A 12,645-nucleotide genomic window follows, 5' to 3' on the forward strand; every position below is an offset into this window, starting at 1 on the left:
ATATAATGTGTGAGACACATCACCAGTCTTTCTTCACAAAATTTGGGTTCCCCCTTGGAAGTTTGAAGGGGCAAAGATATACAGAAGCAACTGTAGAGAACAGAAGGAGATCCCATTACAACCGCAGAAGCTCAAGAAGAAAACAGCAACAGGAGGTGGGATTTGAACCAGTGACACATAATCCATGAAGTGGCAGCAGTGACCAAAATACCCTGACCTCAGAGTCCTTTAATGGTGGTCCCTCCAGTGCTGTAGCTGCTGCATTTCTTCAATGTTTCCAAAGTGCCAAGAGATAGCAAGCATTAAGAACAGCACAGGTCTGTCAGGTCCCATCACTTCATACATTTTAATAAGAAGACATCACTAAAGATGTCATCACGCACACACACTACTTGTTGTTTCAGGCCCCTCTAATTTTGTGACATTTCTTTGTGTTAACACATTCCTGCCTTGTGCCCTTTGGTAGCTGGGATAGGCTCTAGCACCATCCTTAGAAAGAGTCACTTGCGAAGATGTCCATTTTGTGTCTCATAAGCGTCTTATAAATGTTCATTCACAGCTCCCTGAACAGAGGGAGATGCATGTGCAGTTAATAAGAGTATAGACTTCACACTTTATTATTTCAGAAACAATAATAAAAGCCTGTGTGATGTTCTATTGTACACCTTCTGTCATCAGTCCCCCTTTCTTGTACTACATTGGCAAAGCAGAATTCCCAGTGTAAATAATCAGATAGCACCCTCATGCAGACCACATTGGGACCTTCAGCCAAAGGACTCCAAAACTAGTGGGTACCTCCCACCAAACCAGGTGGGCCAATGTGTATCCACTTATGAGAACTGAGGGGCTCTGCCACTGGACACATAGACCAACATGCAGGAAGGTGGCTGTCCTGTAAAGACACAAGGTCCTTATTGATTGAGGCAAGTAAAGCATCAGAATGTGCACTGCCACCTTTCAGACCCAGCACAAGGGTTCAAAACACCAAGCCTGGTCATCCGTGTGGACTTTGCATGTTCTTCTGTTGTCTACATGGGCTTTCCTCCAACATCTTCAGACATACGCAGCTTAGCTTATTTGACCCTTAAGTACAACAACAACAACATTTATTTATATAGCATATTTTCATACAAAAAAGTAGCTCAAAGTGCTTTACATAATGAAGAAAAATAAAAAGACAAAATAAGAAATTAAAATAAGACAACATTAGTTAACATAGAAAAAGAATAAGGTCCAATGGCCAGGGAGGACAGAAAAAACAAAAAAAAAAAAACTCCAGATGGCTGGAGAAAAAAATAAAATCTGCAGGGGTTCCAAACCATAAGACCGCCTAGTCCCCTCTGGGCATTCTACCTAACATAAATGAAATAGTCCTCTTTGTATTTAGGGTTCTCACGGACGCTTTTGATGATGATGCTGATGCAGACTTTTGGCTTTTAATCCATCACTGTTGGAACATCACGGTACTTTGAGTAGATGGTGGTGGCGCAAGCCATATACAATTTGGAATATAAGATGTAACCTTGTTTGATAGCGGGTACATACATAGGTGGTCTCAACAGGCAGTCAGTCTGAGTCTCATTCCTGCCTTGTGCCCAGTGCTGTGGCTTACTCTGGAATTGAATTAACCAGGTTACAGAATGGGCACTATGGTGACACAGTGGAATATAATCTCAGGTGCACTCATCATGGAGTTTGCATGTTCTCTCCTTGTGTGTGTGTGGGTTTCCTCCAGGTTCTTCAATTCCATCCCATAGTCCAAAGACCTGTAGTTTAGGTGGATTGGCATTGCTGAATTGGCCCTTAGTGTGTGCATGTGTGAGTGTGTGTTCACCCAGTGTTTGCTGTGGTGGGCGCCACCCTTCCTGCAATCCTATTTATAATGAAGTGGGTTTGGAAGATGGATGAAAGTTTAGACAATACTATGTTATGAAAAACATTAAATATAACCTTCCATTGACTTCATATTTATCTTATTCAAGGTTGCTAGCACTAATCGCAAGGCAGGAACAAAACTTGGACAGGATACCAGCCTGTTACTGGACACCCTTACAATGGGACAATTTTAGAGACACAGGGACAAGTAGAAAAAGAGCTTCAAGTCAATGAATGTTTCGCAAAATGAAACAACTTTAGCCAGATCTGTAAAACTTTCAAATGAAAGTTCACGATTCACCTGTATATTTAGGCTTTAAAATCCATCCATCCCTTCATCCCTCCATGTCTCAGGGCCGCACGCAGGAAGCTTTTACATCTTCACAGGTGGCGCAGTGGTAGTGCTGGTGCTGTAAGGAGACTGTGGAGATTGTGGGTTCACTTCCCGGTTCCTCCCTGTGTGAATAGCGCTTTGAATACTGAGAAAAGCGCTATATAAATGTAATGAATTATTATTATGCTGATATATCATATTCGTTAATTGGACATTTTATCTGAATGTTACACTCTTAATTAAATGCTTCGTAGTTCAAATACACGAACACTACGTATTATATTAAAAGCAATGTGCTCGCATTCCGTCATCTTCTCACGGCTGTGTTTCAAGTCAATAGAGCAGACTCCTGCGGCCACGCCCATCTCGCCGACCACGTTTGGATGAATCAGAGCGTTTCTTAAAAGGGGCGGTCTTATGTAAATAAAGATTTTTTTTCCGTCTTAAAACTCGTTAGGTAGGCGGGTACATTCACGAACCTGTCACGGAAAGCTTCGTTTACATAGAGCCAATCACAAAGTGACGTGGGCAGGCCTTTCAGCGCCGCTCCACGAATGCTCGATTCCGTCTGCTTCCATAGGGCGGTGGCTTAGTTGTTTAAAGGGGGGGGGGGCGCATAGGGCACAAGGCACAAGGCAGAATACTGTATGGAACGCCAGACCTTTGCAATATGCGCTTATACACCCAGCCACGCACGAGCCAATGAAATCTACCAACGAGAAACTTTTAACGAGCCAATGAAATCAACCAACGAGAAACTTTTGAAACGCCTGTTTTATTCGTCTGACGTTTCCCCAAAAACTGTTTAGTTCTGGAGTAAAGCACATCTAAGCTGTGCCTCCGAGGTGTGCCCATACATCTTACTTTCTACAGTAATAAAAGTGGCAGTGCAATTTAAACATAAGCGCTAAAAAAGCGCGGGTCCAAATGGCGTGCCACACATCCTTTTACGTCACTCTCAGCGTGCGGCCGACACCTTGATCGTCTGGCGAGGGGTGGGGCAAAACACGCCGGTGACGATTCACGTCCACACCCAATGGGAAGACGTCACTCGGGTGCTCTCATTGGCGCGCAACTTCCCGAATGTCCCGAAGCGAACCAATAGAACCGAAGGAAGGGCGGCTGGGCGAAGCTTGTTGGCACGGCTGGTTGACGTCAGCGCAAGCGCAGAGGCTGCTGACGGAGAGAAGATGGTGGTCATTAAAGAATAGTGAGTGAGCGTTCGCTTGTTTTTGCGCTTTTTCTTCGTGTGTTCGTGTCTGGGACAGCTGAGACTGTCGTATGTTATGGACGCACGTGGTCGGTTTGCGGTGTCGTTCGTTTGTTTCACTGGTTGTTTCCTCCCAGATGTGGCACGCTGTTGCTCACCGGCTTCGGGGCCTGCGCTTTGGTGCCGGCTCCGCTGAGAGTAGCTGGAGCTCCCGCGCACCCCGGGGCCGCGAGTCGTGCAAACAGTTGAGGCAGACGGGCAAGGCCGTGGAAACGTCAGGAATTGAGACTCTCGACACGGATTAAGTTCTTTTCAACACAATGGTCGGAATTAATCTGCTCAAATCTTGGGAATGGCTGTGGGCACGAATTCCCGTTCAAGGAACGGCAGGAACTAGAGGACTCGGTTGGCGCCTCTGGCCCTTCACCTGTACGGCTCCTGTGGCTTTGTACAGCCGCTTCGACGTTGACCTGGCCGATTAACCCATTTCTGTCATGTCGTAATTATGGAAATAAAGTTTGGGGAAAAACGTCGGCCTGGAATGGAGTCCCTTGGAAAGGCGTTTGGCTTCGAGCTGACTTGAACTGTGCCTGCCTTCTTGGCACGCATTGCCATGGTGACCACGTATATTGTCACTTCTAATTATAAGCCGGAGTTTTTGGGTCCACGCATGGCCGAGAGTTTGAAAACCACCGTAGGCGTTGGGAGCGTTTGGTTTTGTGTTGTACTTTCGTTGGAAGGTTCGAGAGCATTACTTAAAGGCGAAGGGTTTTCTATGGTGGCCCCAATATTAGAAAACGGGACATTTCTGGGGCATACCGTGTGTCAACTGTTTGTCTGGCTTGAGTACCAGTTCGGTATTATCTTGGGCTAGGAAAGACTTGCCATATAATGAAAGTCTTGTAACATTTCTTTTTTTTTTCGCCAAACACTACTTTTCTAGTTTTTACGTGTTTATAAAATTGCTCAGTATTCTCGGCAAGTAGCGCCAGAATTAGTGGCGTCACACCCTTCATCATTTTGGACATTATACCTTTCAAGTGGTATTCTTCTTGCTTAGTTATTTAAAGTTTGTGATGTAGATGTGTCTATAGTGTTTATTTGTAAATCGAGTCATAGTGAATTGTAGATTTGCCAGTTCTTCATTGTACAAGAATTTGGACAAGCTTTGGAGCCATTTTATAACCCAACACAGCATCACATACAGATAACAGAAGGTCTACAATAGAAACCGTTTCAGAATAGTGCAGTTCTAAGGGAGATGTGTGAAAAATGAAAGTTTGTGTGTATGGCATGTACTGCCATGCAATATATGAAGTAACTCACAGGAGGCGAGGTGAATAGGCTAAATCACAGGTTTTCCATGTGTAATCCTCTTCCTGTTAGTTTTAAGTTGACCTCAAGCATTTACCAGAGGCAAGTTTTTGGAACAAGTGATGAGATAAACTGTTTGAGTCCATGGTACTCATTTTGTCGTGGTTTATAACACTTGAGGTCTACAACAAGATGGAAGAGCATATCCACTTATTTTCTCAGCAGACCCTCACAACAAGATGTCATATATTTTGGAGTTTATCTTTCCTGAACCAAACTAGGCAAGAATGGATTATGGGATCACACTTTTTATTATGGCTTTGTAGAACTCTACTATGATGGACTGGGAGCTATTTAATTTATTTAATTGGCATAAAAGTATGTTTGCCACCAAGCCCTATAAAGTGAAGGAAGTGGTCTTAATGTCTCAGCTGAAAGTTTTTGTTGTTTGGAAAGGTGTCCAAAAATTTGAAGGGTTCCACCAAATTGATGTTACAATTACTAATTTCTAGAGGAAGACGTAACTGCTGTTTGCAAAAGTCTATTACTGTTTCCACTATTTTGGTGGTATTAACTACTGTACCATGATATTGGTAGCAGACCCAGAAAGAAGAGAAGTCTCCATTCTGTATGCGGTTCCTGTCCAATGATGATGGTGGCAGCAGCAATCTTCATGATTTTTACTGAAGGGTCATTGGACCTACGGTCCTTGGAATACAGGGATTCGGTAACACAATCTACAAGGGTACCTGTGCTGGAGACAGGCTTCCACCTCTCAGGTTATCTGATTATATCCTTTAATATCAGGATTACAATTTTCTTTAGTCTGTAGTTTTATTTTTCCAGTAGTGGTTTTGAAACACACCACTCCACGTCACACATTATTTATGTGCTTGTTAGACATTTTGGTGGATTGTGGCCTGTTTAATCGTCATGATGGTTATGTGGAGTGTGTAAAAGTCCCGCGTGCCACTTATTGCACCATTGAGCAGACATCTATCTTACTTTCTACTTGTTCTATTATGTCTGTGTCTTATTGTGTGTGGGCACATTGGTATAAGCTGTACATACATTTGCACTCCATACAAAAAAACTGCTCTTGAAAAGGAGAAGTAACATTAACAATAAGACCAGAGCATCACTTTGGAATGAAGCATGTACTGTAGGCCTTTTAAGATGGCAGTGCCAGCCTCTACACGCCCATGCTTAAGCTCTAAAGTGGTTAAAAGAATATTCTTATCTTATGACGTAATAGAATCCAGTGGTGAGCATTGCTGGACTGTAGCAAACAATGTGAAAAACTTCTGTGGAAAAAAAGAAAAAATGCTTTTCTCTTTTCACATAAGGCTTGTGTCGCTTATCCAGTTCTATGCTTAATGTCCAAATGCATGGCATTTTTTTTTTTGCTAAAACATTGCTAAACACATACCCCTATAAAATCAGCGCATATCATAGACAGGAAATGCATTCTCTGCACTTACAATGTCAAGATAGGACTCATGACCAGTATATGAGGGGAGATGCAGATCTTCCCTTTTGCTTCTTTATCATCATAACCTTTTTTTCTTTCTGCATGAAATTAAATATTTCTCTCTGCCATCACTACATGGGATAATGTAACTATTTTTGGGTGAAGTAGCCCTTTAAATACTGGGATCTCTCAATAGTATCAGAACTTCACAACTCAAAGGGCTGTAAAGGCCTGTTGTATGTAGGAGACTTCTGGTTGTTTTGTTCTTTCAACACCTTCATTTATGTAGAAATGTGTATGTATTCCAGATAAACCGAGTTGTGGCGTGACCTGGACAAGCAGCTCTTTCATCAGAGCGCACTTGCTTTGGCCACACCTTTGGCTGAAGGGCACAACTTGATTGGTTTTTTGTCGAGTAGTTGAAGCTCTGATAGAATTGCTCATTCTGACTTTTTTTTTTTTATCATGTTGAGGCCTGTAAAGTAACTTGACTGGACATTCCAGCCCCTCTGCCTTTCCTTCTGGGTAACTGCTGAGCGGGCCATTCCACAGCTTTTTTAGACTGGGCAAGAGCAGCATAATATGATGTTTCAGGACCTGGACTTGGAACCAGATCCTCTTGTGACCCCAAGTAACTTATTTAACCCACTCGTGCTCCGATGTCTAGGCTACTGTCTGTTGGTTATGCAACATGTCTTGGGCTGAGCCTTCTCATGTGCTGCACTATGCAAGTTATTCATTGATGGTCTGGCTTGTGCTTCGAAGGGCAGTGGCAGCTGCTGTCTTTTATTGCATATCATTCAGAGGCTCATTAGCTTCTATGTCTCCTTGTGGACTCTTTGTGCTGCTGCAGTAGGCATTTTGTTTAAGTGTCCGACTTGTGTGTACCTTCCTGTTACAGACCTGCACTCTGATAAGCTTCTAGTTCTCATGAAGTGAGAAATGGCCTGCCATCTGCAGATCAGCACTTTGTATTGTTACTTTCATAATTTCCGCCGTAGCCTTAAATTCATGTCATGATCCATCTTTTTGTTTTTGAGCTGTCTTGTTTAGGTTGAAGGTCATGGGGAATGGGAAACCTGCGAGCTGAACGAGAAGGTAGAGCACCACTGGGCACACTCCCACTTTTGGGGTCTGCTTACTTTAACACATATGAAAAACTGAGGGAACTAGAGAGAAAGCATCATGGGGCCTTGCATCACTTTTAAGGACTTTGTGGGGATTCAAACCCAGTGTTTTAAGATGGTCAGGCCATGATGCCCCTTTAAATGGGCGAAGCGTCCAGTTTTAAGTTCTGAAATGCAGTAGGACAACTGTGTTAACTCAGTGAGAGTTAGTAATGTTTAAGTTTAAATGAAAGCTTGTCAGCTGTAGTTTTTATGGGTTGCCAGCTCCAGTTAAAGTGGCCTCAACAGTGACAAACAAACTGTACATGAAAATGGGACACAGAAAGGAGTCCCGCCAGGAGGCACTCTGTGTTTGAAGTTACTGAATCCTTAAACTTCTCCTCAAACCTTTTCTTTTTGAGGAGGAATTTCTAACTTAAGTCTTAAGGCATCTCCATGTCTGTAGGTTTGTATTCGAACCACTTAGTGTGCTGTTCTTCCTTTTAAGTGTGCAGTTACCTGTGCTACCAATATTTCTAAGAAATACCTAGTGTATGTTTTCTGTGCAATTGGTTTACATTTATACCTTTATTTTCTTTGTAGTTTAGATGGTTTTTATAGTGTTTGCTCTCTTAATTTTATACAGATGAGGGTGATTGAGTAAGCAGTACAGACACGGTTACTAACATCCGTACATTATCCAACCCACTATATCCTAACTACAGGGTCATGGGGGGGTCTGCTGGAGCCAATCCCAGCCAACACAGGGTGCAAGGCAGGAAACATACCCTGGGCAGGGAGCCAGCCCACCGCAGGGCACACACACGCACCAAGCAGACACTAGGGACAATTTAGGATTGCCAATGCACCTAACCTGCATGTCTTTGGACTGTGGAAGGAAACCCACACAGACACGGGGAGAACATGCAAACTCCACGCAGGGAGGACCTGGGACACAAACCCTTAAGGGTCTCCTAACTGCGAGGCAGCAGTGCTACCCACTGCGCCACCGCACTAACAACAATGAATGCTAAAGCTGATGTCCCATTATGTGACTCCTGTTTGTGGGGTATGTCAGCTTTGCCAACCACAGTCACAGATCTTGTTGCCAGACTGTCAGTTTAAACCACTGAAAATTGCTGTTCATATCTGCTTTAACCAACTGAGTGCTGATTTGTCTGTGCAGTTGTGCTTGTCCTGTTTGTAATGACTTCTAACATGGTGCCTGATGCAGTTGTCACTGCTCAAAGGACTAATAAGTATGTCGAGTTCTGCTCCTGTCTTAGCCTTTTTCTTTTTTTTCCATTCTGTTTTGAAATGTAAAACATAAGACACAAGAAAGGCTAACCCTTTCTCCTGTTTGCAAGTTTCAAGGGATGTGTGTTTCTTGTTCGCTGCATTGTACTTTGGGCATTTCATTAGTTGTCGGTACTCGGACACACTGAGCCGAACCTAATGGCTGATGTCCAAGTTGAAACTGTTTGTTCTCGGAGGGAGTTATAGACTAATTGGATTGAGTTACTGGGTATGTCAGATTAGACACGAGTCCTTCACAGGAGCGCATTGGTGACTGCCTTCGACTCACTAAAATTTGGTAAATGAAGGCTATGACAGAAGATTGCTGGAAAAGCAGCCTAACATGACACATCCTGAGAGGAGAGCAGCAACTTCATGGTCATTTTGACTTGTCTTGCTCATTTAAGGAATACTTCACCCAAAGAACCTTGTATTTTAAATCTGTTACTTAAACCATGTTATTAATATAGTAAAGGTCAAGAAAAGTTTTTAATGCAGTGTTTTTGTGGAGATAACAAATTTGCTAATATGGAGACTGATGAACAACAGCCAATAGGATCAAAATGTCTGTGGAAATGAAAATTTCCTTTCACTTGTGTCACAATCTGTAAGGCAACTTCTCAAACACATGTATGGTATTTTGGTTGAAATATTGTTAAGTTAACCATTCCTAGAGAATCTTCTGAAGAACATCTGGAGAGCACGCTTACAGTAAGTGTGAAGCAGCCTTTGAGATTAAGACCCATCTCCCCCTCATTCATCGGTCAGTAGTTCTGCTCATCCACAGCTCATTCATTGGCCAACATGGCATTTGACATCATGTCATTTTTACAGAGTGTGTGGTCTGAAAGAGTGAGTAGCAATTTGGAGAGTGTGCCCCGTCTTGTGCAAGTTCGTGGTGCCTCAAGAAACAGAAAATTAGTTTCACAGTTTACCTTTAAAAATCCCAGAAATAAGATGACGTGGTGGCTTAATGACCAATGAATGAACGAAGGAGGAGGCGGCTCTTCAGTCCCAGACATCGCTGTTGCTTGAGCACACTTCCCAGCCATTCGTGGGAAGTGATTAATTTATCAAGGTCTTCGCTAATGTACATGTGTTGGAGGCTATGTCTGACATAAGGGTTATACCTCACGAGTAAATGGAGATTTGTTTTAGATATTTTGCTATTGCTTGCTCTTTGTAAGAGCCTGTTTTATAAAGAACTTTGTTACCTCCACTTCCCCTGAATACACGATTTAACAATTTTTCTAAGCTTTTGCTTCAGGTAAGTTGGGGTAAGAAGCAGGTAAATAAAATGATTGTTTTGGTGTTGTGTTCCTTTTAGAAACTCTTCCAACAAGAGAGTAGGCAGTGAATACGACTCTTAAGTCACCACTCTACTTTAGCTTTCATTATGGTCAGCCTTTGGATTTATTTAAGAGAGCAAACTCAACCTAAGAGAATACATTTTAAAAGAAGGGTGTGCCACTGTGTTAGTTAGCTATTATGGATGCAATGAGAAGTCAAGCAAGATGTCACTTTTTATTGGCAAACTGAACTGATTACAGTATGCATGCTTTGGAGTCAAGTGTGGCCTCTTCAAATTACAACCGGTCTGAAACTGGGCTTTAACTTGAATGTTGTAATCGGTTTTAGTTAGCCAGTAAAAGCTGTCATCCTTCTTGACTTCCCATTGCAAAAGAAAACGGCTAAGGCAACCTAAGCATTGAAAGTTTTCACAAAGAAATACTCACATCTGAGAATTTAGATTATTTAAATTACGCACTGACTGTGACATTGGTTGGGGAAAAAAACCTACATTCACAGAGGGTGTCAAGCTCTGGAATCTTAACTCGCCCCCTGCTTACAGTCCTGAAGGTATAGTGCCTGCTATTCAAAGTGTCTCCTGGCAATGGCACTGGTAAGACTCTGCTGCCTAAGGAGAATGAGTCCACCATTAAGGTTAGGGTGTTTGTGAAATGGAGTAGTGCAGTGGTAAGCGGTGGTGGTGAACATGGAGTTAATTTCTTGAGCGGCACTCTCGATTTTCTAGTCTGTCTACATCTCCACCCTTGCCTGTGGTGGCTAGCAGGCTCACCCTTCACTGCAGGGTGTGTTGCTAGACATTTAAGAAGAACGCCTGCTGCAGGTTCAGGTTGAGCACAGTCGTCTGGCTGTCTTTGTACTGGCAGAATCTGAATGGGCACAGAAAGCAGCCCTGTGGCAGGAACACATCTCACATCCGGCCTGAGAATTCCCCGGCAGGAACTGGAGACTCCCTGCTAACAGGATAGTCTATCTGGCTAAGCTAAAGCAGCCCACAAATTGATAAATGTGTGCTAGAGAAATAGAGATGGGCACAAACTACATTCATGCTGTTTGTGAAGTAGATTTGGGAGGCTAGTTGTGCACAGTTACCAAATGTAGATTTTGATTTTGTAATTTTTTGCATTTTTATAGTGTCTTGCAGGTTTCTTTTACGTTTCAAAGTGATTGATGTGAGTGTTTCATCAGCTTGGCATGTGTCTTGAGCCAGTGGTAGGATTTGCACGTTAGCATCTCAAGTCCATTGCCTTACATTGATTCAAGTTTTGGGTCACTCAAAGCTGCATGTTTTTGTTAGAAATTGATATTTTTTTATTGTCAAGGTATCTTTTAAATTGATTTAAAAATTTAGTTTTTTAATTTATTATTCATATGATTTTAAAGCCCCATTCTCAGCAGCAATTCCTTCAGTGTCCTAAAGGTCACCTCTATTAAGTCATCCTTAACTCTGTGTTCAAGAGTTGTTGTTCTGTTCATTTTTGTTCAGTTCTGGGTTCAAAAATAACGATAATGCATCTGCCTTCTCAAGAAACATGACGGTCTACTGTTTTTTTCTGTAGAATGAAGGCAATTCCATGTGACATATTGCCAAGAAACTTGTTTAAGACCACCTTAATAGGATTCAGCAAAGTTGTTGCCCTGATTTATAAAACTCAGAATAATGTATTTAGTTTTTAAGATGATTTTGGGGTACACTTTGATAGTCAACTATTAGTACCATGCAGTGATTTAAGAGCTGATTATACCACGTTTGTTCTACCATCCCCATATTCAAATTCCATGTTTTTCCATGTGTATGTGTGAAATCCATTTTTATATGTCCGTTCTGTTTGTGTTCTCTACATTGTGAATTTTTTTTTTTTTTATCCCATATCCATTAACTTGCTTTATGTTTTAAACTTTTCCTATGCACTGCTCTCTTCTGTTCATGACATATATAACGCACACAGACTTATTAAGTATCGTGGGTGTCCTGCAGCATCACTTCCATCAGTAGATTCTGAGACAGTTGCTGTTGTGATCCTCTGGTCATATGGTCAGCCTCACGAGGGTTTTCTGTGTTTGTCACTTGATAATCCATTTGCCATCTCTTGTTGGTCTTTGACTGCTGTCACTTGTCTAGGTGATAGGTAAGAAGTGGACATGTGACGTTAAATTGTACCTCCGGTTTGAATCATTGACACAGCTCTCAAATGCATAATTCAAGCAATGTGTAGTTGCACAGAAATATTGAATTAATCAATTTTTTTTTTTTTGTTTTTCAGCCGTGTGGTTCTGCCTTGCTCAGTAGAAGAGGTGAGTTGCTCTCTCAGGTCAATGTACTGTCCTGTGCTAAGCTGTTTTAGGCAGATAGGAGAAGAATGAGCTATTTACAGGTGCTCAATAAATACTGTAATAAACAAATACACATCCGAGTTTCTTAAGAGAATGAACAACTTGAATAACTGGTTAAAGTGAGGCATTATAAAGGCCTATTGCGAGAAGTGTGAAGGTGCCCCAGTAGTGTTTCTTGACACACTTCTGCTGAATAATTAATTGTTCAAAGTCTTTAGTGCTGTAGTCGAATGTGGAGTAAAAGAGCAAGTTTTCAATAGGCTGACTGGGTGGGCTTGTTATATCGTTTATCTCTACGCTTCAAATGCGCTTCATTTTTGGATTCTTTTAACATTGTGCAAGTGCTATAGTTTTGTATAAAGCCCATGGCTGGCAGTGTTACCAGCGTTTTAAAAAT

The 12,645-nt window shown here is 42.1% G+C and overlaps 1 protein-coding gene across 2 annotated transcripts in view; it reads left to right on the plus strand.

Moving 5' to 3' along the window:
- The first annotated feature begins 3,327 nt into the window (after nucleotides 1-3,327).
- Nucleotides 3,328-12,645, plus strand: part of pitpnb (phosphatidylinositol transfer protein, beta) — a 92,280-nt gene continuing 82,962 nt past the window's right edge. Inside the window, exons 1-2 of one of the 2 annotated variants that reach the window (XM_039772329.1) lie at nucleotides 3,328-3,419; nucleotides 12,179-12,209. In XM_039772329.1, coding sequence (XP_039628263.1) covers nucleotides 3,400-3,419; nucleotides 12,179-12,209 — 51 coding nt within the window. In that variant the 5' untranslated portion in view covers nucleotides 3,328-3,399. The remainder of the gene's footprint in view (nucleotides 3,420-12,178; nucleotides 12,210-12,645) is intronic. The other variant, XM_039772330.1, reaches the window with a different exon arrangement.

The sequence above is a fragment of the Polypterus senegalus genome, chromosome 12, assembly GCF_016835505.1.
Source record: "Polypterus senegalus isolate Bchr_013 chromosome 12, ASM1683550v1, whole genome shotgun sequence".
NCBI classification, from domain to species: Eukaryota; Metazoa; Chordata; class Cladistia; order Polypteriformes; family Polypteridae; genus Polypterus; species Polypterus senegalus.